At 37.0% G+C, this 25,095-nt stretch overlaps 1 protein-coding gene across 4 annotated transcripts in view; it reads right to left on the reverse strand.

The window, feature by feature from the left end:
• EXOC6B (exocyst complex component 6B) overlaps window positions 1-25,095 on the reverse strand; it is a 556,350-nt gene that overhangs the window by 471,425 nt on the left and 59,830 nt on the right. For 2 of the 4 annotated variants that reach the window (XM_045827528.1, XM_045827527.1), the window contains exons 2-5: window positions 13,260-13,425; window positions 6,178-6,225; window positions 4,419-4,509; window positions 4,263-4,308 (exon numbers count right to left, since the gene is read on the reverse strand). In XM_045827528.1, the coding sequence (XP_045683484.1) occupies window positions 4,263-4,308; window positions 4,419-4,509; window positions 6,178-6,225; window positions 13,260-13,425 (351 nt within the window). Of the gene's footprint in view, window positions 1-4,262; window positions 4,309-4,418; window positions 4,547-6,177; window positions 6,226-13,259; window positions 13,426-25,095 lie in introns of those variants that run through there. The other 2 variants (XM_045827529.1, XM_045827530.1) reach the window with 2 other exon arrangements.

The following is a 25,095-nucleotide window of genomic DNA, read 5'->3' on the forward strand; positions in this document are numbered from 1 at the left end:
AGATAGCCACTCTCATTGCTTCTATTCAACATAGTACTACAGGTGCTAGGCAGTTCAAATGAAAGAAATAACAGCTGTTTTTATTTACAAAACAAGATGAGCATTTACATAGAAAATCCAATGGAATATACCAAAAAAAAAAACCTTCTAAAATTAATCGGTGACTTGAGTAAGGCTTCAGAATATAAGATAAATCTAAAACAAATAACAGTCTACTAGTAATAAGTGACTGAAAATTGAAATTTTTAAATCAATACCACTTAAAATAAGCATCAGAAAATATGAAATATTTAGAGATAAAATAATAAAAGATATGTAACACTTGTTCACTGAAAAATGAAAACACTTGAAAAAAATTAAAGAATACCTAAATAAATGAGTGCATCCATATTGGTTGGTGGGGAGGAAGATGGACCAGCATGATGTACCTAGCACAAGTGACCTAGTGAGGTAAGGAGGATGCCTGTATAAAAGCAACCTGCTGTGGAGTATCAGAGCCCAACAGGGATGAGGAGGGCATTCAGGCAGGACAGAAGCATGCCACAGGGCATTAAAGCCACAGGGGAGTATGGATGATACCATCTGGGGCAGCACTTGGTGTGTGGTTTTGGCGTTCCAGCAGGGTGAACAGTTGCAGTGACAGCAATAAGGTAATTAGTTTCACAAGGGGAACTGATCAAATAAATAAATATACTAAAAATAGTGAGAGCCAGCTTACTCAATAGTAATGAGCACACCAAGCACATAGACCTTGGCTTCTAAATAATATTCTTTACCCTCCAAAAAGCATGGTTTCTTAGAAAAATAGCTGATTCCAGGGCTGCAGCAGACAAAGTATAAGACGAACCTGAAAAATATCTCCTTCTGCTAGTAAGAAAGTACTCAAAGAATTAAAGGGACACTTTAAAAGGACACAAAAACTAGATTAAAGGACTCCACTGGTGTCATTCAGGATAATTTGAGCAACAAAATAAATAAAACTAAGAAATTATGACCCATCAAGTAAAGTTAAAAAAACATGAGTCCATACTGACATAAAAATAAACTGAAAGTCTGATGAAAATTTAGGAATTTACGTAACAATACCTCCCTACAAAATTTTCCATTACAAAGGGGAAAAAAAGAGTAACTTTACAATGGAAGACTTTACAGACTTGGCAGACACCATCTTAATAAAGTAATCAAAGTGGACATTATCAATGATAGGACAAATCAAATTTATCTGCCACCTCATAGAATGCTGTAAGAACACAGGACCACTGTTGTTATATCCCAGCCAAAAACATATAACATGAATCTAATCATGAGGAAATACTGACAACCCCAAATTGAGATGCATTCTACATAATAAATGGCCTGTAATTTTCAAAAGTGACTGGGTCATTAAAGGCAAGGAAAGACTGAGGGTAGTTCCAGATTGAAGAAGACTCAAGAGATAAGAGCACCAAACGCAATTCACAATTCAAACTGGATTCTTTTGCCATAAAGAACATGATTGAGACAACTGGCAAAATTTGATTCAGGTAGAAGGATTAGATGCTACTAATCTATCAGTATCAATTTCTATCCTCTGTTGTATGTGGCTGAATAGGAGAGTATCTTTATTGGTAGAAAATCATACTAAAGTATTTGGGGATGATAGAGCATCAGGTTAGCAACTTACTTTCCACTGGCTCAAGAAAAAGACAAAAGTTATTAATACTGAGCTTCAGAATATTTACAAATAAAATTTTAAAGACCATAAACTAAATTTGAATGCAACAAAATTTACAGTTACTATACACTAACTGCACAAAGTTAATGTATAAGCCATGCATTAAAGAAAATATTTGGAGGATATAATAGGAAAACGTATCCAAAATATATGACTTCTTATAAATGGGGGTAAAAAAAAAAAGATGACCTAAGAGAAAAAAGGGAAAAATACAGGGTGGCATAAAAGTAGGTTTATAGTTGTTATAGTAGGTTTATATATGAAAAATAATACAGTAATTATTAATAATAATATAAGAATAAATTCTATGTCTCATGTACTCACACTGGTAACCTACTTTTGTTCCACCTTGTATATGAAAGAAACTCCAAATGTCAAAAAAACAATTTCACTAGTAACCAAAGAAATGCAATTCTGGAACAGTTATCATGTCACAATCATCAGATCTGCAAAAACTAAAAACTTTGATAACAGATACTAACAATGTTACTAAGAGGTGGAGTAATAGGATGTCCCACAAATGCTGGTGGAAGTCTAAAACCAGTAAATCACTTTGGAGAGCAATATCTAGTTAAAATCAAAGGCATTTATACCCTTTCTTTGATCCAACTGACCTTCTAGGTATACCAGTAAATTCTAGACCAGCAGAATTGGCACATAGGACAATGATGCCTCAGTCCCCTTCAAAGCAGGCACCTTGGGACCTCACACAGTTCTCCCAGCCGCCATCAGCTGCCCCATCATATTTTTCTGAATCTCATTGATGGTCTGAAATCTCTTCCCTTTCAAAGGTGACTTTAGTTTTTGGAAAAAGGCAGAAGTCATAGGGCACCAAATCTGGGCTGTCAGGGGGCTGAGTCACCTGGGTGATTTGATGTTTCCCTGAAAAACTGCACAAGATGTGATGCCTAAGCAAGAGGGTAGTCGTGATAAAGCACCAGTTGTCCACAACTGCAGCCTTCTGAAATCACCAAATATCTATACAGATTTGTTGTTTCATCCATTCAGTCATTTTGAATGTGACAGCACACACACATGCTCATGCAACAGCATCTACTGCCCCCACGGACTAGGACAGTGAAGTGGTTGTTGTTCACGCCTGTACATTCCAGTCCACTTTCCTTGGCTGCCAGGTTACATCAACATACAAACCATTCTCATTATATGAACAATGGTTGGACTTCTTCTGGACTACCTCACACACATATATACATGTATATATATACACACACATACATATATACATACCCATATACATATATGAGAAACAAAACAGGAAAAGTTATTATTTGTTAATTTAGAGAAATCACACAAGTGTTCTTTAATTTTCTATAATTTTAGAACTTTACAAAAAGATTGTCAGGAAAATCATACTAATCTCACATCTCATATTTTTCTACCTATGTTACTTTATGTGAACACGTCCTCTTGGAGAGAAGGAAGCCTGAGAAACAATCCTAAGAAATTAAAAACTTTTAATGCCTCATGCTCTACCTTTAACATTCTTGAGAATGTAGAATTTTTATTCATAACATTTCTATTCTTATTTCAATATTAAATGCATTTTAATTGCATATTTTCCCTTCAAAACCTAGGTAAAATTAACATTTCTAGAAGATGTATCCTATTTATCCTGCAGCTTCACATCCTCCCGCATCGCACTACATGGTACCCCAAGGCCCAAGGCAGAGAGGGCGGGGATGCTTACTCTAGTTTGAAAAGAAAAACTGAAAAGTCACTATAGAGTTTTCTCTGGAATAAATAAGAAAATACAACAACACACAAGAGAGATATCCTCTAAACTTAACCTTGACCTTGCCCCTTGTGATGGTTAATTTTATGTGTCAAAGTGACTAGACCACAGTATTGAATATTTTTGGTCAAATATTATTCCATATACTTCCATGAAGGTGTTTATAGATGAGATGACTAACATTTAAATCGACAGACTGTTAGTAAAGAAGATTCTTCTCCATAATATAGGTGGGCTTCATTCATTTGAAGACCTTAATAGAAAAAAGACTGCCTTTCCCCGAGGAAGGGGGAATTTTGCCAGCAGACTGCCTTCAGACTCAGGCTACAATCAATATTTACTCTTCCCTGATACTCTAGCCTATCAGCCCGCCCCGCAGATTCTAGACTTAGACCTTCCAACCTCCACAGTCATGTAAACCAACTCCTTAAAGTGGCACCCCCCCCTACTTACACACACACACACACACACACACACACTTTATTGGTTCCATTCAATGGAGAATCCCTGCACCAGAACCAGTAACTATTTGTTCTGCTATAGTACTAAGCCAAAGCCTGTTTCTCAAACCAATTACCACTAAAACAGTTATATGCTTTTCCCTCGACAAAATACATCAGCATACCACTAGTATATGTAAGTATCAGGATAAATCGATAGATATACAAAAGGCTAGAAAAGATGTCACATGAACTTAACTATTTTCAAAAGGTTATGATAAATATATACCTTAAAGGTATTTTAAATCACACAAATTTTAAATAACAACAATTATTCATTTAAAAAAAAACTTACCTTTTAGTTTTCATCTGGTCCCTTAGTTTGCTATACATCTCCAGGACTTGAAAGACATGGGGGGAAAAAGCACACAAGCATTATTTAGAGAAGTGAAAGACTAATTAAAGCTAAAGGAATTGCATCAAGAATCCTAATCCATTTCCAGTTTCTCACCTGGAAGACACAGCATTAATTTATCAACAGTGGCAGAAATATTTCTCTGTTGTAGTCGACACTGCTTCAGCTCTTCCATTGCTATTACCAGCTTGGCAAGAGGGGAAAAAACTGAATTATGCCAATAGCTGTAAATAAAAAGCTTTCAGTCACATTTTTCAACCCTGTGTTCAGTTCATCAGACAATCCCAGTTTCACAGTAAGACCTGCCAAGTGGGCTAAGGAACTGCCTTTCTCAATCAGTGAAACACCACTGCATGGCTTCCTACTTTCTCCTCAACATATGTGCTCTATATGAGGAAAGGCTAGGTAAAACAAAACCCTAAAATTCAGAGGCTATCCAGGGGAAAACAAAATTTTCAGATTTCCTCCAAACCCTATTCAGATTCTTCATGATCTGTGGTTTTGTCACTCTTCTGAGAAGATCCTGTTTTTCTTTTATCAGTGCTGAGTACTAGAGGAAAATAATCCTTCTCATACAGTTTCAAGTGAGTCTTGAAAATAATTACAAATAAATCTCTATTTCTATAAGTAAACCACACTTAGAATTGTGATTTTCCAAAAATTCCATTTGAGTGAAGAATAAATCACTTTTCTTCCCATATCTGTTTTAAAGGCTTTGGTCTGATGTCATACCACAATAAAACTAGAAGAAACCGCACTCTCTGCATAATTTAAAATATGTGACAAACTTTCAAAAAGCAATACTGTATATACATAGCCTCTTGTAGCATTCCCACATCCATATCTAAAAATATTATCCGCTTAGATACCATTTGAAAAAAAACAAAAGATAATGACCCAGATTAAGTCACTGATAAAACAACCAGGAGCTAATCTTAAAGATTATTCAAGTTGAACAATAAGTACTAGGCAATAAGAAAGGCACGTGATTCACAGAGGAGAAATAGACTAGTACAAGTCAGGAAACTTCAGTTTTAGTCTCAGCCTTCCCATTTACTATGTAAACTTCAGCAAATCCTCTGTTTTAGTTTTCGCATCAATGAAATAGTGATAATACATGTTCTGACTTTGTCATAAGTCTGCCATGAGGATCGAGTGAGAAAATGGATATAAAATAAATTTGTAAACTTGATAATTTAAATGATGAGTATATCAATTGATAGCATCAGTGATTCATTTTTTAACAAGTGTTTACAGAGCACCCACTTCGTTCCAGTCACTGTTCAGAAAGGTAGAGGGGATACAGCAATAAACACAACAAACAAAAATTCCCAACCTCATGGAACTTAATTGCTAATGGAAGGAGACAGACAATAAACAAATATATAAGTAAAAAAATATACTATCAGAGTATGATAGATGCAATGGAAAAAAATAAAGCCAGAAAAGTAAAACAAACAAACAAAAAAGAACCCAGGAGGTTGAGAGTGAAACTGTAATTTCAATTAAAGTAGTTAGAAAATGCCTCAGTAAGGAGCTAACAATCAAAACAGAAAGATCTGAAGTGGGTAAACACTAGGAAAAGGGCATTCCAGGAACAGGGAGCAGCAAGTCCTTATGATGACTACCCACGTGTCTTAAAAATACAGGTAGGGAAGGCTACATCCTCTCTCATTATGCTTTCTAGTGGCTATATTAATTTAATTCAGATACATGGTAGGAGAAGCAACAATAATATCCAAATTCCTCCAATACACTGCTTATCGTCTTACGAGTCACTAAGTCAAAAACACAGCCATCAAAAGAGAATGACAGAAAACAGAAAAGGTTTTTTCAAAAGGTAAACTGGCCTTACTTCCTTTCCCTCATGCTGTAGTTTTCTATTAGTATCCGTCACTTGATTCTGTGGAGAGAAGACAATTTAAACTCATAAAAACAAACATTTAGACAACTTTGCATACAATAAAAATTTACAACAAAAACAATGAGTATATGCTTTCAGATAGTTTCAGTATTCCACCACATTTTGGTTTAGTCACTCTTGCATTTAAATTATATGAACTTTTCCACTAAATGCTGCATGGGCTTTCAACAATGAAAAGAAAAATTTACTAAGAGGTATGCTCTGTTTAGAATATTCCAAATGATACTGTAACAACTAAAGATCATACTTCATTTTTTAAAAAAGAAAAAGAAAAAATAACCCACAAAGAATCTTACCATCTCTACTATGTTCAGAAAGAACAAATTTTATCATAGATATTCCTCACTTCACTAATGTATTCCTGGAAAACCTGGGCATAAATAGAACTTTCTAACCCAAGTCAAATTTACCCTATTTATTATTCCAATTTTGGAAAATATTTTATCTTAATTCTTTTTGGATCATTAATTCTTAACAGCCCCTACTGCTTCCATATTCCCATTTTTCTAATTTTTTTCTTTTTTCCTTAAGAATTTTATTTATTTATCTTTAGAGAGGAAGGGAGAGAGAAAGAAAGGGAGAGAAACATCAATGTGTGATTGCATCTCACATGTCCCCAACTAGAGACCTGGCCCACAACCCAGGCATGTGCCAAATTGATCTGGCAACCCTTTGGTTCACAGGCCAGCCCTCAATCCACTGAGCCACACCAGCCAGGGCTAAGTGTTTTTCTAAGTTAATCTCTACATCAGATAGTCAAAACTATGTAAATAGTCTTAAAATTATCTGGAGTTCATAATTTAAAGGAACTGGTACCACTTTTTGGGGTATTTACTTTTGAAGACTCAAGTGATACACAAGAAAAAGTATATAGAAAAGTTATTTCCTCACCATTATCAAAATGTTGACCAGTTAGACATTATCAAAAGATGACCAATATTAACTTCTAAAGACTTTCTACCCTTCTACCAGTAGCTGCCACTCCTTACACTTTTAAGGCATTCCCTTAACCTGGGAATCTCCTACTACGTCCCTTAGGACACCAGGAAGCGTCAGTTAACAGGCAGTCTCTGCATGCACACAGAGGTGGACACGTGCACAAGCACACCCGGTATGCATGGGAAACACTACCGAACGGATGAGCTTACTAAGGACTTCTTTACATCTTTCATATTCCACGTGCACTGTGAATGTCCAAAAAGGTGGTCCCATAGGGTCTTCTCCAAAGTCATTTAACATAAGATCCTTTTACTGAGGGTCATATCAAGAAACTAGGGGGTTTTCTGCCCTGCCCACATGGCTCAGTGAGTTGGAGTGCCATCTCATACACCAAAAGGTTGCAGGTTTGATCCCCAGTCAGGGCATTCTCTATCTCCCTCTCTCTCTCTAAAAATCAATAAAAACATATCCTTAGGCAAGGATTTAAAAAAAGAAAGAAAGAAGGAAAGTAGTTTTTCAGGGACACACTTTTGAAAACCTTGCCCTACCTATACCTGGACTTTCAGAGCAGACTACCACATGTACCCCCTTTCAAAGACAAAATGAAATCCAACCTCCTCAGAAAGTCTTTAAAAGTATCAAAAACAGAAGCTAAGAAACCCCCAAATTCCCTCTTAATTATTTATTTAATAGCACCATATGTGAAACACTTAGTTTTATGGGACTGTGAGCTCAACATGTGATGTAGCCATCCAAATGTTCCAAGACTACATTAACGGTGTTGTCTAAAACAGGGCTCAACAAATTGTTTTTGTAAAGGGCCAAGTAGATAGTCTGTTGCAACTACTCAACTCCAGGATTATAGCAAGAATGCAGCCAAAAATGTAACATACATGAATGGACATTGCTGTATTCCAATAACTTTAATTACAAAAATAGGAGGCAAGCCGGATTTGGACTGCAAGACATAGTTTGCTGATCTTTGGTCTAGAGTAAGAGAGATGGTAAGGCTTTAAGAGCCCTGACCAGTGTGGCTCAGTTGGTTGGAGTCTCGTCCCATAAACCAAAAAGTCATGGGTTCGATTCCCAGTTAAAGCACATACTAGATTCAGGTTTAGTCCCCAGTCAGGACAAGCAGGAGAGGCAACCAATCAATGTTTCTCTCTTACATCATTGTTCCTCTTCCTCTGTATCTCCCTCCCATTCCCTCTCTCTAAAATCAATAAGCATGAGGGGGTGTTGGGGGAGTGGAGACAACTGTACTTGAACAATAAAAATAAATAAAAAAAATAAAATCAATAAGCATGTCCTCAAGTGAGGATTAACAAATTTTTGGCTGAAAAACATCCTACTATGAGAATTACATTCAGATACCATGCTTAGGAAACCCACTGGCACACTAAAGAATGATTAGAGTGAATATGTATGAAGAGGGGGTCAAATCTAACCACATGAAAAACAGAGAAATGAATTTTCAGCAGGAATGTTACCAGCACCCAGGGTTCTTGCAATCTCCAGAACAGACATGAAAAGAGATCACCAGAGACCAATACAGCGCCTGGTCATGGGCTGGAATGGATTGGCTGGAATCAAACCCAAATCTACCACATGTCAGGGAATAATTCCACCACTGAACCAACCTGGGGTCTTGGAAACTCCTAAGATAGAAATCAAGAGGGTTCACCACAAAAAGAGGGCTCATTATATATAGCTTGAGCACCCAGGGAGACAATATTTAAAGGGAAAAAGAGAAATGTTGCTCCAAAAAGAGAAATTCTGCTCCAAAAGCAGAATAGTTTTAAAGAAGCTTAGGTGAGAAAGAGGACATCTGAGAATGCAGAGCCAGAGACCCTTTGGCACTTTCACAGTATACCTATTGAATACATGATCCTTCATGCATCACATGTCTCATTAACACATTACATCTCCACCCAGTTTTGTTTGTTTGTTTGTTTAACTATTATACTGAGAGTAAGGTCTCACAGCAATCAATTGTTCTGGAGCTTAACTGCACATGTGTTAGGGTCAAGAAAACCTCTGCAGGAGAAAGCAGTACCTGGCACTATTAGGTACAGGGTTTGAGGGGCAACTGATGGAAATTCCAATCTTATCTAGGAGAGACTCAGCCTATCTCACAAAGAGGGAAAATATTCTTGTGAAGGCGCTATACACTAATCCTGAGCACTACACACTAACAAGGGCGTCCAACCTTTTGGTGTCTTTGGGCCACACTGGAAGGAGAGTTTTCTTTGGCCACACATTAAATATATTGCCCAAAATCTCATCATGTTTTAAGTAAATTTATGATTTTGTGTTGGGCACATTCACAGCCATCCTGACCCGCCGGCAGCCTGCGGGCCGCAGGTTGGACCCCCTGCACCCTCCGGGAACAGCAGCTGTCCTGCAAACATTTGAACAGCTATCAGAGGAAAGGTGGTGCCCTAAAACTAGTACTAAGTACTCAAACCAATAAATGATGTTACCAGAAAACAGAATCAACAATTCAGTATAAGAAAAAGCTTCCAAGCAATGAGAATAAAAACGGGGTAAGTTGCCTTGAGTAGTAGTATTTCCCCTTCAGAGAAGTTCTTCAAGAATAATGTGATTATTTTTTATCCTAAACTGGACATCTCCTAAAATTCATCCTTCCATAAATATTATTAAATTTAGCATCATTGTCTTTGCTAGAATATCTTGTTTAGCATGTAAAGACAACATCTCTGAAACATTTTTTATCTCAAACTCATTGTAAGAAATGAGAAACATTTTATACTGCACTAAAAACTGAAAAAGAAATTTCAAGAAATAATGTTTACCTCTGCTACATGTGATATATTTTATTATTTTCTACTCTACTTATTCTATTTCATTTCAATTCTCATTAAGAATATTGACTGTGGTTCACTAATTGATTTCATGCAAACCAGATTCTCAAACATAACCACAGGACCCTAATAATGCATCTGGTAAGAAATTACTATTTCAATACTATTTTAATATAACAATTAAAAGAAACTTGGGGAAAACTGGGTGGAGGGAGCAAAGGGAGGGAAATTGGAAGAACTGTAATAGCATAATCAAAAAAATATAATCTAAAAAAAATTTTAAACAAACAATACCTGACTACTTAGTCAGGTATTTTCCTTTAGATTATCAAATTTTAAAAAATGACATCAGCCAATACAAAAAAAAAAAAGAAAAAGAAGAGGAGGAGAAGAAGGAGAAACAACTACACTGCCCTTCTAGGATGCTACTTCTCTTGACTCAGAATCACATAACATACACACAAACACACACATGCTGTGAATCTAAAGAAAGAGTAGGCATCCTAGAGAGTTTACTTTCATGGTTATGTTAAAATAGTACTGAACAGTTAATGCTTAACCTTTTCCATTTTCTAAACTCTAGTGTTCAAGAACCCCTAAATTTCACAGATTATTAACCCTGGTTGAACGGATCCCCGTAGAGCAGGGCCTCCACAGTCTGCTGCTAGATTTCAATCCCCTCGATTCTCAGAGTGAGTGGAGCCTAAGCAGCCAAAACCCTTGAAGTGCTAGCCCCCTTTGCATCCCTTGCATCCTGAGTAATTTAAAGGAATTTGCAACTTGACGAAGATAAGATAAGACGGAGTACCAAGCAGCAGGTGATATCTGTAATTGGTGAGCATTACAGGCCATATGCAGTGCTACCTGCCCACACACGACTATATCAGCAACTGGAGACAGAACATCCTGGTGCCCATCGTGGATGAGGGGCACAGGGAGCAGAGGGAGAAGTTTCAAATAAAGGTGTTCAAGGGCATAGAAAAGAGCAGCCCAACGTGAAGGTGGGAAGCTGGGATGGCTGAGTAAGAACAAACAGCACACGCAGCTCTAGGCAGGACTCCACATCCTTTTTCCAAACATTCGAAATTCTGTTGTCTATCTGAGGCTGCTCAGCCTCCAAAACTTCAGATAACTTTTTGTTTGAAATAGGATCAAACTGTTCATGTTTTTTGTCTGCTTTATACATAAGTAAAGATGTCTAACACTTTCCCCTATCAGACACTGTTATACAAAATACAGGAGTTTGTTTTTCTTTTAAATGAATGTACCATGACTTATTTTACTATTCCTCTACCAAATGACTTTTAGGGACATTTTAATGTTTTACGTATTAAAAAACATTATATGAACACCCTTGTACATGTTCCTGTATTGCCTTAGAATAAATCTTAAAATTATGTGCAGTGTTAAGTATTGGAAAATAAAATTGCTCTTCTCAAAGGTTGTAATAGTGTACACTCCACTCAGGCATTCCTGGTTGGTTGGTACATCTCCAATCTTCAATATTATTTTTTCATCTTTGTCATTTTAATAGGTGACACCTTATATTTCCAATAAGCATTCCTTAATTATTTCTAACTTGCAGAGCTCCCTTGTATTTCCTTTGTACACTGCATATAATGTGTATTTCTCAGTTTTCTATGAGTGTTCTATTAATTTGTAAAGACTTTTTATATGGTAAGAATATCAATTGTCATATATATTTATAAATATTTTTGTTACCTTTTAATTTGTAAGTTGTATGTAGAAGTTTCACTCATTTTAATGTTCTCATACCTATCAATTTTTTCTTTCTGCCGTAAGAACTGTGTTTTAGAAAAGTCTTCTGCACTCCCAAAATCACAAAGTATCCATCTATATTTTCTACTAGTTACTTCATTTTATTTTTTACATTTAACTCTTTAGTTCATCTGAAATTAATTCCGATACATTGAATGAGAAAGGTATTTAATTTAATTTCAATTAGTTAGGCATTAAAGAATATGAACAACAAATCAGAAGAGTTCTTATTTGTGGAGGGGGGGATGGAGGAAGCAACTGAGAAGAGTACACAAGAGAGCTATGAGTGAATTTAATTGGCAATGTGGTAATATTGCATTTCTTAAGATAGTTGGAGGGTTGTTATACAGGTCCCTAAAGTCTTACTTGAAACCTTGGGACCCACTGTGTTCTGGACTTCAGAATTTTACAGATTTTATAAAGATAATATGGTACATGTTTTATATCATACAATCAGTGGGTACTACGATAGAATCCCATAATCACATTACTATTTCTACAGCAAAGTACAAAAATTTATATTAAATAAAATATATTAAGAAGTTTGATATCTTCATATCCATTCAGGTCAGATTTTTTTAGTCGAATCAGCTTTTAAACTATTGTAGCTTTAAAATATAATTTAACATCTAATAGCCCGATTCTTCCCTTGATAAAATTGTTTCTTTGCTTTTCCTACCAATGTGTTCTTTTATGTGAATTTTACACTCACTGTCAAGGAATATCCTTTGGGGACTTTAATTCAAATTCAAATAAAAAAACAAAGAGAGGAAAGAAAGAAATTAGAAGTATAAGAACTGGAAGGAATGAATTAAAGCTATTATTATTTGCAGATTATAGAAGTAAGTTTACATAGAAAATTTAAAAAAAATCTACATACAAATTTTTAGAAATAATAGAAGAATGTAATGAAGTGATTAGATTTAAAATCAATAAGCAAAGTCAGTTATCCGCGATAAGTGAATTTGCTAAGCCAGGGGCCAGACTAATATGGCTCGCCTCCTTCCTGAACTTGAATCTGTCATATCAAGAGAATCCTTCACAATTTGGTAGAAGACATGCCACAACTGTCAGTGATTTTTCCTCCTTTGGTTGCCATGCTGCAGACCTCAGAGCCAGGCCCCGCAATAACACCGCTCTACAGAGATGACCTTTATCGAGCAAGGAAGTACATGGATGTCGTGAAGACTCAACGAGTTTCTGTTTGAAAGAAACTATTGTCCATTCTGTTACTGGTTCTCATCCACGTGTAGTTATCCCAAATACATTTCATTTAAGAGTTTTCTCTTTAGCTAAAAGCCATAATCCCAATTATATATATTTCAGTTCAAATTCCTTTCTCTACTATACAAAAATCTTATTTGTAGTACATATGTAACCTGCAATATACTCCCTAGTCCTTTAATGCTAGTCAAAAAAAAGCCCAGCACAGGACAGAGAAACAAGCCTCTCTTCTAAGAGTGTCCTTACTTTGAGTTTCTGAGCTTCTCCTCTCACTTTCAGCAGTTCAGTTATAGAGTCCACAAAGCCCTGGTAGTGAAAGTTGCACATTTTCTCAATTTCTCGATCATGATTGCGGATGCGAGTTTCAAGTTTCTCCATGAATCGTCCGTGTTCCTCACCATCATAGACAGACCTTTAAAAAAATGGCATAGAGATTACACCAAATTTACTTCAAAGAAATTTTTAAAAAGCTGTAAACTCAGAAGCAAATTTATGTAGAAATTAGATATTAATGTACATAAACCACAGAATAATCCAACTGCATCATATTGCCCCAATGACAGATGAGTTATGTTTTAGGAAAACCCAAAATTTTGATTCCTATTCATTCAAAAATATATTCAAGAAGTGTTTGACAGTATTTATAAAGAATTTTCATCATAAAATGAACTGAATTTATAGGCCTTTTGTATTTTTCTTTCTCAATTAAATTAATCTAGAAAAACTCAATTTTGGATAAACACAACTTGAAATACTCCATGACTATACCCAAGAAGCTGACACTGCTGGGAAAAAATCGCTAGTGGGATTTTTAGTGGCAGCTAGTCTCAGGTAGGCTATGTACCTACAAATGTAAATTGGGCACTCAGTAAATACCACTAGGTAATACTACTAAATCTACCTCCCCACCACCACCACCACTACCAAAAAAATTACTTTGTATTCTCCAAAATAACTATGTGTAAAAACCTCACTTTCTCCTCTCCTCAAATGTTCACCCCCTCACTCTCAGCTGCAGATCACAGAAAAAAGCATTTCCTCTTCTCTCACTATAATCCACCAACCTACCTGCATTTATTACTCCTACTCTGTCCACCTTCCTCTAATGGAAAAATATTTCAAGCTCTTAACTACAGTCAATCCTTGTCTCAAGAACTTTATTCCTGCACTTATTAATCCTTTTTATCCCTCCCCTGCATCATATATTTCTGCCATCATTCTTATGCATACATAAACATGACTTTAAGACACCAGTCCTTATATATGCACTTCCCTCCAGGTACCATCTTATTTCTCTGCTGCCACTTTCCAGCAAAACTCCTTTCCACTTCCTCCCCTCTTGATACTTAGCATTCATCTTACTTCACCTAATAGCAGCACTTGCTAGTATTTAACACACTTTCCTTCTTGTCTTTTTCCTCTAGACTTCAATGATGCACACTAATGCAGTTTTTACCCTTTCACTGACATGCCTTCTCAATATCCTTTACAAGTGCCTTATCTTCTATTATTTTTCTAAATATTCTTAAAACCTCTTCTCCTCTCTATCTATGCTCTATCACCAAACAATGCCATCTAATCCCATGACTTTAAAGTACCCCCATAAAGTAATGACTTCCTCCTATACATCTACAACTCAGAGTACCTCCCTGAGTATTAGACTCAAATATTTAGCCTATTTGAGTCTATTTAAAAACTCCAATTGGATTTTTGAAAGTCACTTCAAATTTAACACAGAAAAAGCCAATCATCGATCACCAAATTATCTCCACTCCCAAAACTGTTCCCTCCCCAAAACCCCCCTCCAACACCCGCACTAACCCATCACAGCTAATGGCACTATTCTGTTGCCCAAGTCAAAAGTAAAAGTCTAGGAATCACACCTAATCCACCTCTTTCCATAATGCATCCTACACCCCATTCCAATCCCAGTAAAGTCCTGACAACTCAAAATCCAAAACATATCTTAAAACTGACCACACCCCACCATGTCCACTAAAACCCTAGTGCATGTCTGCATCGTTACCACACTGGACCCATGCAACAGCCTCCTAAAGTCTCCTTTCTCCACTCCTCATTTCCCCCATCCCTACCCCAGTGCACACACTCTACACACAGCAGTTAAAATTATCTTTTTAAAGCAACAAACATTCAGATGTTCTTCCCCTGCTTAAATCTCTCCTGTGACTTCTCTTTAAAATGAATGATTGAATGAATGAATGAATGAATAAGTGTGTGTGTGTCTTAAATCCTTACCGTGGCCTACAAGAATCTACACAGTCTCTCTTCTCCTTAGTTCCCAACCCTAGCCTCCCTCCACCTGCTATGCTCCAGCTACAATGGATTTTTTTAAGCCTTTTCCTGCCTCAAACATTTTGTTTTTGCTGTTTTATGCTAGTAATGCTTGTCCCTTGTATCTTCAAACAACATTCTCCTTCTCATCACCCAAGGTTTATGGTCTGTCTTCCCCCAACCCAACCCTGTTAGACTAAAACACCCAGGGCAAGAACTTTGTCTGCCATAATCACCCCTATACCTCTAAAAGAGTGCCAGACAGGTAGCAGGCAGTGGGTAAACATCTGTTGACTAAATGATTCACTAACATTATCACTAAGACTCTTTAATCTCTGACATTTGCTCAACAAATACACATTTGCTCATTACCAATATTTTCTGGCTGTAATCATCTGTGAGTACTGAAGCACTGCTCTGATCCTGTGGCCCAGAAAGCACACTCTCCTGAGCAGGTCAGTTCCACTGTCCAAAACTCAGCAGTAACCACAAACAATACATCCAAGGTCTATCCAGAAAAAGTCCAATCATTGTTAATATAACAAGAATGGTTTGCATAACATCAACATAACCTGGCAGCCAAGGAAAGTGGACTTGAATGTGCATGCATGAATGATGATGACTTCACTATACTAGTCCGGGGGGGGGGGGTGGGCAGTAGACTCCGTGTGTGAGCATGTGTACTGTGTGGCTGTGGCATTCAAAATGACTGAGTCAACCAATGAATCTGCACCAAATTTTGAGTTAAGCTTAAATATTCCCTTGAGGAAACTATTCAGATGATACAGAAGGCTTTAGCTATGGGCAAATGGTGATTGGCAGCTTCATCACAACGTGCCCACTCATGCATCACATCTTGTGCAATTTCTTGGCAAAACATCAAATCACCCGGTGACTCAGCCCCCCGCCCCTACAGCCCAGATTTGGCACCCTGTGACTTCTGGCATTTCCCAGAACTAAAATCACGTTTGAAAGGGAAAAGATTTCAGACCATCCATGACAGGGCAGCTGATGGTGACGGAGAATTGTGTGAGGTCCCAAGGTACCTACTCTGAAGGGGACTGAGGTGTCATTGTCCTGTATACAATGTATCTTCTTCAATAACTGTCTCTATTTTTCATATTACATGGTTGGATATCTTCTACACAGACCTTGCATACTAATTTAGTTTCCAGTAAAAATTCCAAACACTTTAGAAAAGCCAAAGCAATCTAGATTCATCCTCCTTCCTTTGAAACAAAGGGAAGAGACCTTCAAATAAATCATGAATCATCCCTGCTTTGACAATTAAGACACACTACAGAATAACCACTTGCCTGAAGGAACTATTTGGAATACACAAGCCAATACACTACCACTGACTTCAGCTAACCTCAAATAAGCACAACATCTCCCCTTAAAAAAAAAAAAAGGCACAGAAAGCTTTCCAAGAAAAGACACCAATATTCTTTGCCATGTGAAGATGAGGAATAACCACTGAAAACTTATCAATCTAAATGGCATACGCACACATTATTCAATATAAGATAACTCTTGGTTTCAAATTCAGTTATATCTTAAACCAGTAATACTTCTAAGTAACAAGTCTACTTCCTTTTACTATGTAAAACTTATCATTTTTTTCCTTCCAAAGGTATATATTAATATCACAAAAGACAACATCAGGAAGAAAGTCCTAAAGTTAAGGGATTTATAATATGTCCCTGGCTGGTGTGGCTCAGTGGATTGAGCATTGGCCTGAGAACCAAAGGGTCGCCAATTTGATTCCCAGACAGGGCACATGCCTGGGTTGTGAGCCAGGTCCCCAGTACAGGGCTCATGAGAGGCAACCATACGTTGACGTTTCTCTCCCTTTCTTTCTCCCTTCCTTCCTCTCTAAAATAAATAAATAAAATATTTTTAAAAAGAAATGTATAATATGTTAATAATGACTCCCCAGCTCCCTGAACTTCCTATAAATATATATATATCAACGAAAGAAAACATGGATTTTAGCTATCTGGTGGTGTGCCCTGGTTTTAGCAATATAATTGAGTCTTCAGCCAACTCAGTTAATCTCTCTGACCCTCAGCTTTCTCATTTAGAAAATAGGAAGCAATCAATTACATATTCTCTGAAGTATCAGCCTAGCACTAAATTTCTACAATTCACTTCCACTTTCAAGTTCAGTCAATAATAATGTAAAGATCATACATTTTCAGAATAGACTAAGCAGGTAGTTTAAAACAAGCTAATAAATTCTCTATACCCTTATCACTAGCCTCTGCCGCTTTCTCCTAGCTTAGGGGCTTCGTGATTCTAATAGTGTCTTTAATTATAATAATATTGAACAACATGAAAAGTTTACAATCTCTGAGCACCTTGAGAATTTTTAAAAGTTAGAATAAAATATAATGCACACATATTTAAGACAGGAATATGGGACTATGTTTAATAAACTTATATTCTGTGAGTATGCATCAGGAAATACATGATTTTCATATTTTATGTAAATTTTGTGTGCATATACAGAAGTACATATATATAATTTTTAAGAAAAAACTGACCCAGAGTTTCTATCTGGTTATCAAAGATGTCAAAAACCACTGATTTAAGGGTTTTGCTTCTAGTGTCCTACCATAAGAAAAGGCAATTATTGATCACTACCTAACAGTTCGCCTTGAATCAGCACTTCAAGTACATACTCAGCTTTACTCCATGCAAACCAACACTTCTATCAGAAATAAATAAATAAACAAAAAAGCAAACAAACAAACAAGCCTTAAATGCTGGAAAGGTCATAGACCTACTGAAGTTTATTTAACCTAATTTGGTAGTCAACACTGGACTTGAACAGAGTAGCTTCTTCACCACCCCTCAACTCCACCCCCAACAAATGACTTAAACTAGAGAAAGACTGCCATCTAGTGATGGCCTATTTCTAACATTCCTTGAAATTTAAACTTGATGTGACCAAATCAGAGGGACTGCTCAAAAACTGAAACACTAGCTCTGACTACAATGGCTCAGTTGTTGGTTGGACATTGTCCTGCAAAGCAAAAGGTCATGGGTTCGATTCTTGGTCAGGGCACATGCCTAGGTTGCAGTTTTGGACCCCGATCAGGGTACAAAAGGTAACCAATCGATGTTTCTCTTTCCCCCTCCCTTCCCCTCTCTCTAAAAATAAAAAAAAATAATAATCTTTTTTTCTTGAGAAAAACTATATTCTATACCACCTGCTGGCTAAAGACTTCTAGTTATTAAATTATGTTTTAATAAAGTTCTCTAATGTTTCCCTTTACACTTCTAATAGAAAGCAGAATTTTGAGAACAAGGTCCAGCGTGAACTTTGGCACATCCAGGTGTGCCAGAGGTAAACGAGACTACGCAATAAACTGCACACTGGGTTCAATTATTGGTGATAATCCAAAGAATATCCTAATACTAGTAAAAGGTCAACAAGAAGAAATGCTTGGAAATCAACAACTTTTTACAGGCAACATCTTGATACAATGATATAAATACTGCCTTATAAAGTCTAATTCTAAAATCCATCAAATAAACTACAGGTTTTTGCAAATGTAAAATGTTTTGTCCTTGTGTCTATATCTGACACATACCTCTGAATATCTCATCTAGATTTCATGTGCATAGAGAGAGATTTTTAACTTATAAAATGCACTTTAGGTATTGTATTCAACAAATACTTATCATTCCCTTATACTAAGCCATTACAGGATTGTGTCACTTGCTAGAGCCTACATCAGTTCAAATCTGTTTGTCATAAGAGTAAATAAGTTATATTATGGGCATATAGAATCTCATTTAAATATTAAACATCTTATTCCATATTATAAATAAGAGACCTGAAACCCACGAAGATGAAGTAGCCTGCCAAATCTGCACAGCTAGAAAGTGTCCTCTGCAGTACATCAGTCTGTTTCCTTCCAGAACGAGGAAAGCAGAAAAAGTCGGATGAACCTCTACATTAGAATTGAAAGAGGAATTGAAGATTCTCATTGTACAATGGAGGAAACTGAGGGCACGAAAAGTTAAGTGCCTTAATCAAACTTACATTTCTTGTTTACTGATACATCTGGACCTGACACCCAAAGAAAACACAACTAGGAAAAGCTAATGCAGTATGGAGCCTGACACAAAGCTAAGTAGTTGAGAGAGAGATTTCTACTTTGAGGTGAGTCAGTTGCCTATTAGTTATATCTGTCTACACAACAGTTACCCCATTCTTCTTCCCCTTGGAAGAGTCCCAATTTGCTCTGGTATTTCACCTCCCCATCCTACCACAAAGGTAAACACTAATTAATCTGTCAACCAAACATGGTAATTCCATTCTCTTTCACAGTGACCAGTAAACAGGTGACACGACTCTCACTGATGAGAAGTAATGGCTGGCAGGGAGGATCCAAGAAACAGTTTTCTTTCCTGGAGGATACAAGAAAAGAAACTGCTTTTCCTACTTTGGACACTGTTCTGTACGATGCTTGGGGATGCGGCAGCCATAGATGAGAGCCAAGATGAGAGGAGCGATTGTCAATCATCTAAAGGCAAAAGGAAAAGATGGAAAGCACCTGGGCTCTGGATGAAGACTCAGTTCTATTTCCAGACTTCATGTTATGAGTTAATAAATTTCCCATTTTAAGGGAAATTTCCTATTTCCACTTTCCCTCAATAGTCTGCTACTTGCAAAGGAAAGTATCCTAAATGCACATTGTTCATTCTTCAAAGATAGCAGCAGGCAAATCAAGGAAATAACCACTAGTAAGTTGAAATCTACACAAAGCTAAGGAATCCTATTTCTAAGACCTGGCCTGCTCTTCATCCTTTTCTTCTGGTTTAGTTAACTGCCATTCGCTCTTAACTCTCAGCTTCCACCTCATTTTGTGTGAGAAACCTCTAACCTGTTATGTTCTCTTCCTTTGTTATTAACACCATCACAGAATTTATTAAACTATATTCTGACTGCCCATGCACTTGTCTATTTCCCCATACTAGAACTTTAATCTCTATAAGGGAAGACACTGTGCCTTGCTCATTTTATAACCAGCATCTAGCACAGAGTCTGACTCGAAGGAGATCCTCCATGTATATAAAGATGGAGAAAGAGAAGAAAGGGCAGGAGACTAACTAATGTGGGTTTCTGATTGCATCCTAAAAGATGATGCAAGAGAATCACATCAAAGTTTATCTGTAGAGATGTTTTCAGAACCAAGAACTTCAAGATACAAGAATGCAACTTGCTTTTTGTTTTTGATTAATTGAAGAAAAAATCCCAGAGTTTACTGAGGTATTTTCTTTTTCATATACATGGTTTTTAACTTTGGTCATGGTTTTCATCCTGAAACATTTTCTTCTCATTAAGCTCCATAAAACCAACATCAGTATTTTTGTTTATTCCAAAAGTTAAAAATAAAGTGGAAAAACAGGCTTGAGTATGATGTTGAAAGAAAAACTTCAGGAGGTCAATAAAAGTTTAAAGCCCCTTCCCTTCCTTACTACAGTTTGTCTATCAATGTAATTCAGACCTTACCATGCTGATGTGAGTGCTCTAAGTGCATAAAAGTGAAAGTAGATCAATGTACACCATCATCAATGATAAAGGAAGCATATGCTAGTTAATGAAATCTAAGCTGTCAACTGTAGCCAAATGTTTTTGTATTGCTACAGGTGATCAAACACATTCAAATCCTTCTTTTGCCCTTGCAGACACCAAAATATCCAACTGACTTCACAAAGATAGCCCTTGCAACCAAATAATGCTGTGATGGAGGTCTCCCTCAAGGCAGAAAGGGAACCCCACATTTCCGAGATGGCTATTTTCAGAGAGGCAAAAGTAGAGTGCAGAAATTTCAACTGCACCTAGCCAAAGAGCCTCCTAAAAGCCTGGAAATGGTTCAATATCACAGGAAAGTAGAGAAGAGGAACTTGTGACAAAATATCACTCAAATCAATAACAAACTATTAGGAAATAAACTAATGAAAGCAAGGAAACTCCAAAGTAAGCATATAGAGACTGCCGAAACTACAGCCACCATAATGTCATGTGGTTAGAGCAATGAATCACCATAGGTAACTGTGGACACAAAGGCTCTACAGGATATGTTAGTGGCTTCATTCTGGCCTCTCCATCGATTTGCAGTGAGTGAAATAAGATTTATTCCATTTTCAGTTGTGGTCATTAAATCTGGCAACTAAACACTGGATTATGGATGTTGCTGCCAAATAAAAATAATCCATCTTACAGCCTGAGATTCTCACTGAGTGAGAAACTGCTGACAGCGGAATAGTAATGCAGTTGGAATACACAGGGTGATGACTGACCTTAGTAGATAAGCTCCAGTTTTACAGCATGGACTTCAAAGTGTCAAGTTTAACATGGAAACATGCAAAATTGGGGCAAAATGAAACTACTGATTCACTTAATATCTACCACCATCACAATGAGTCTGAACAAGGGTATGTTGGTAAAATTTCAAGATCCATTACAAGAGATATTAAGTATTTAATTAAATAAATACTCTGAAGAGCTATGTAAATATTTTAAAAGATTGCATACTAATTGCAGAAATGCTTCAGAGTCCCCACACTTAAAATTGTTATTATGATTCTAATGACAGAGATCATAAAGCTATTAATACAGGAAAACAAACCAGTGTGAGCAGTATTAGGAACACTTAAACTGAACAATCCTGCTTTCCTTATGTATATACATTTAATGCATGCTTAACAAAATTAGACAAACTAAGTTTCCCAGAATCACTAAATCAAACTATAATAAATACAAGTGAAGTCATTTATAGATGTGTATGTTGTATATATCATATATGTGCATATGTTTGTATATACTATGTATGTGTATATGTACATGTGTATGTGTGTGTCACACAATGCATGTATCATACACACATGCACACAAAATATGCACACACACATTTCTGATTTTCTGAGAACAAACCAGGCTTGCAAACATCACATTCAATTCCTGGTCCAATTTCATCCACAAGTGATTGTCACTGACACTTCATAGCCAAAAGTAACCACAGTCTTCAAGTCTATAAGCAATGAAGACCCTGAAAGGATGATGGATAAAAGGTATCATAATAGTTTTTACCCGAAAGAATGATGAAGAAGATAGTAGGCAAAATAGGATGAAGCTCCATGAAAAATATGGAAGATATAACATAAAAAACCTTTCTACTACTAAACTAAAACTGCTGGAAAACGCTTCTAAATCTGTTAGTGCATGGCTAAGCAAAGAAGAAAATAAGGAAAATCTCCAGAGGCTAATACAAAACTGCAAAGGCAGTGCACATTCTACCAGTCCCCTGTAACCTAAGGCTTCTATTTTATAGCCACATGGAGAGCAAGAGACAAAGCGCAGGGCCCACAAGAAGTCGGGAGTTCAATCAAAGGCCTCCAAATGAAGAAAGCCAAGATATCCAAGGACTACCCCCTTAGCAAAAAAGGAGGTGGAAAAACTATTCCCCTTAAGCGAGACTGAAAGAAAACTTACCTGTATAGTTCTGGGGTGTGGGCTGAGAGGAGGGGCTCCCATGATCATCTGAAACCACAAGCTGGCCTCACAGAAGGGAGGCCCATGTGCACAGCATTAACGCTACCTGCGTAGTCTGAGGTATCTCAAATTGAGAACTTATTTTACAAGTAGTCCCAGTCTGGTTTTTAGTGCCCCCAGAAAACTGACGGAAGCAAAGGCAAATCTTCTCTAGAGGAATATATCTTAACCCATACTTCCAAAAATTCTCACAAATAACTTTCCTTTGAGCTGGACTCAAGGATCAAGAACCACAAAACACACAAGGAAATAAAACATATTAAACAAGAATCAACAGAAACACAAATAACAAAATCAAGATGTGCAAAGGCTTACAAAGAAATAGATGTAAATTAAAAATAAATGTATGATATGTTACAGAAATATCAAGGAAATACAAAAAATAGACAAACTAGAGAAGATATACAGAACTTTTAGAATAAAACTATAATAGTCTATTTTTTAATTTAATAAATTAGAAGACACAATATTTAATTGGGAGGTATAAAGGGTGAAGCAAAAGCAATTTTACAGTTGTTTATATTTTTTAAAAAGACATGCAGGTCATGATTATTATAAAAGCTTTATTAACTCTGTTCCATGTACTCACAACTGTAAACCTACTTTTGTCCCACCCCATATATAAAACTTTTACAAAATGCAGCACAAAGAGGCAAAAAGAATGGAGAATGTCTTAGTCTGTTCTGGTTGCTCTTAACAAAACACCAAAAACTGGATGGTTTATAAACAAAAAAAAATGTATTTCTCACAGTCCTGGAAGCCAAGTCTGAGATCAAGGTGCCAGCGCAACCAGGTGAAGGCCCTGTTCTGTGTAGCAGACTCGTACCCTTAAATGGCAGAGCAGCAGGAAAGCTTTCTGGGGCTTCTTCCTAAGGGCATTAATGCTGCACGGGAAAGCTCTGCCCTTGTGACCTAACCATGTCAAAAAAACCCCACCTCCTAATACCAAAACCTTGCAGGTTAGCATTTCAACATATGAATTCTGAAGGGGCACAAATATTCTATCTACAGCAGAAAACATTAAAGAAAGGTTAAGAACATGAAGAGCAGGGTGAGTTTAATGGGAGTTTTAATAAGAAATAATAAACAGGTAATATTCAAAGAAATAGTAGGAATTTCTCAGAATTGATAAGATACAAGGAAGTTGTTCTTAAAAGAGACCCAAAGCCTTACCAGAAGCAGGCCCCCAACACAGGAAGGGCATTATGTATATAACTATACAGGGTGGGGCCAAGTAGGTTCACAGTTGTTCATAGGGAAAACAATACAATAATTAAATAATAATACAAGAATAAACCATTTCCCATACTCACAACTGTAAACCTACTTTTGACCCACCCCATATTTATCAATATTTAGAAGTGGCTGCCTAGTTATCCATTCTCTTCATGGCTCAACTTCAGTGGCATACAGATCCTCACTCTGATGAAGCTACTTATATAAAAACATGGACACTTAGCACCATCAAAACATTTAATGTATCTTTTACCAGCTCATTCTCCCACTAACTACAGTGTCTATTCCAAGCTGCTGTCATTGTCCAACCTTGATCATGCAACTTTCTTTCACAACAAAAGACTTGACCATATATTTCATAAAGAAAATTTCAGAGACTTCCAGCCAAAATGGAGGCATAGGTATACTTCTCACCTCCTCGCACAATCATAAAAAGGCTAACAACCAAACTAAAAACAAAAAACAACCAGAACTGCAAGAAAATCGAACTGTATGGAAGTCAAGACAGCCAAGGATTTAAAGAAGAAACATTCATCCAGACCGGTAGGGGAGGTAAAGAGGACATGCTGTGGTGCAGCGAGGGAGAGGTGGTGGCAGTGAGGCAGTGGCAGTGAGGCGGTGGTGGTGGTGGATGGCAGGAGGAGCAGTCCCACATTCACATATGGCAGATAAAAACCAGGAGGAGCAACCAGGGAGCAAGTGGTCCTAGTCCCAGGCCAGTCAGCACAGCCCAGTCAGCACATCAGGGCAATAAAGACTCATAACTTCTGGCTGTAAAATCAGTGAGTGTTGGAGTAGCAGAAGAAACTGCTGGTCTCTCAGGAGAGTCCATCTAAAGGGCCAACAGTGTCCTAGATCATATACAAACCCACCCACTCTGGGAATCAGCACCAGGGCAGCAGGTAGAAGAGCACCAATCTCGTATTGGAAGTAGAGGAAGTGACTAGAAGAAACAGGGCAAGAGAGCCGAGCAGGCAGCATTGT

The sequence above is a fragment of the Phyllostomus hastatus genome, unplaced genomic scaffold (assembly GCF_019186645.2).
Source record: "Phyllostomus hastatus isolate PE091 unplaced genomic scaffold, TTU_PhHast_1.1 phas_scaffold_78, whole genome shotgun sequence".
NCBI classification, from domain to species: domain Eukaryota; kingdom Metazoa; phylum Chordata; class Mammalia; order Chiroptera; family Phyllostomidae; genus Phyllostomus; species Phyllostomus hastatus.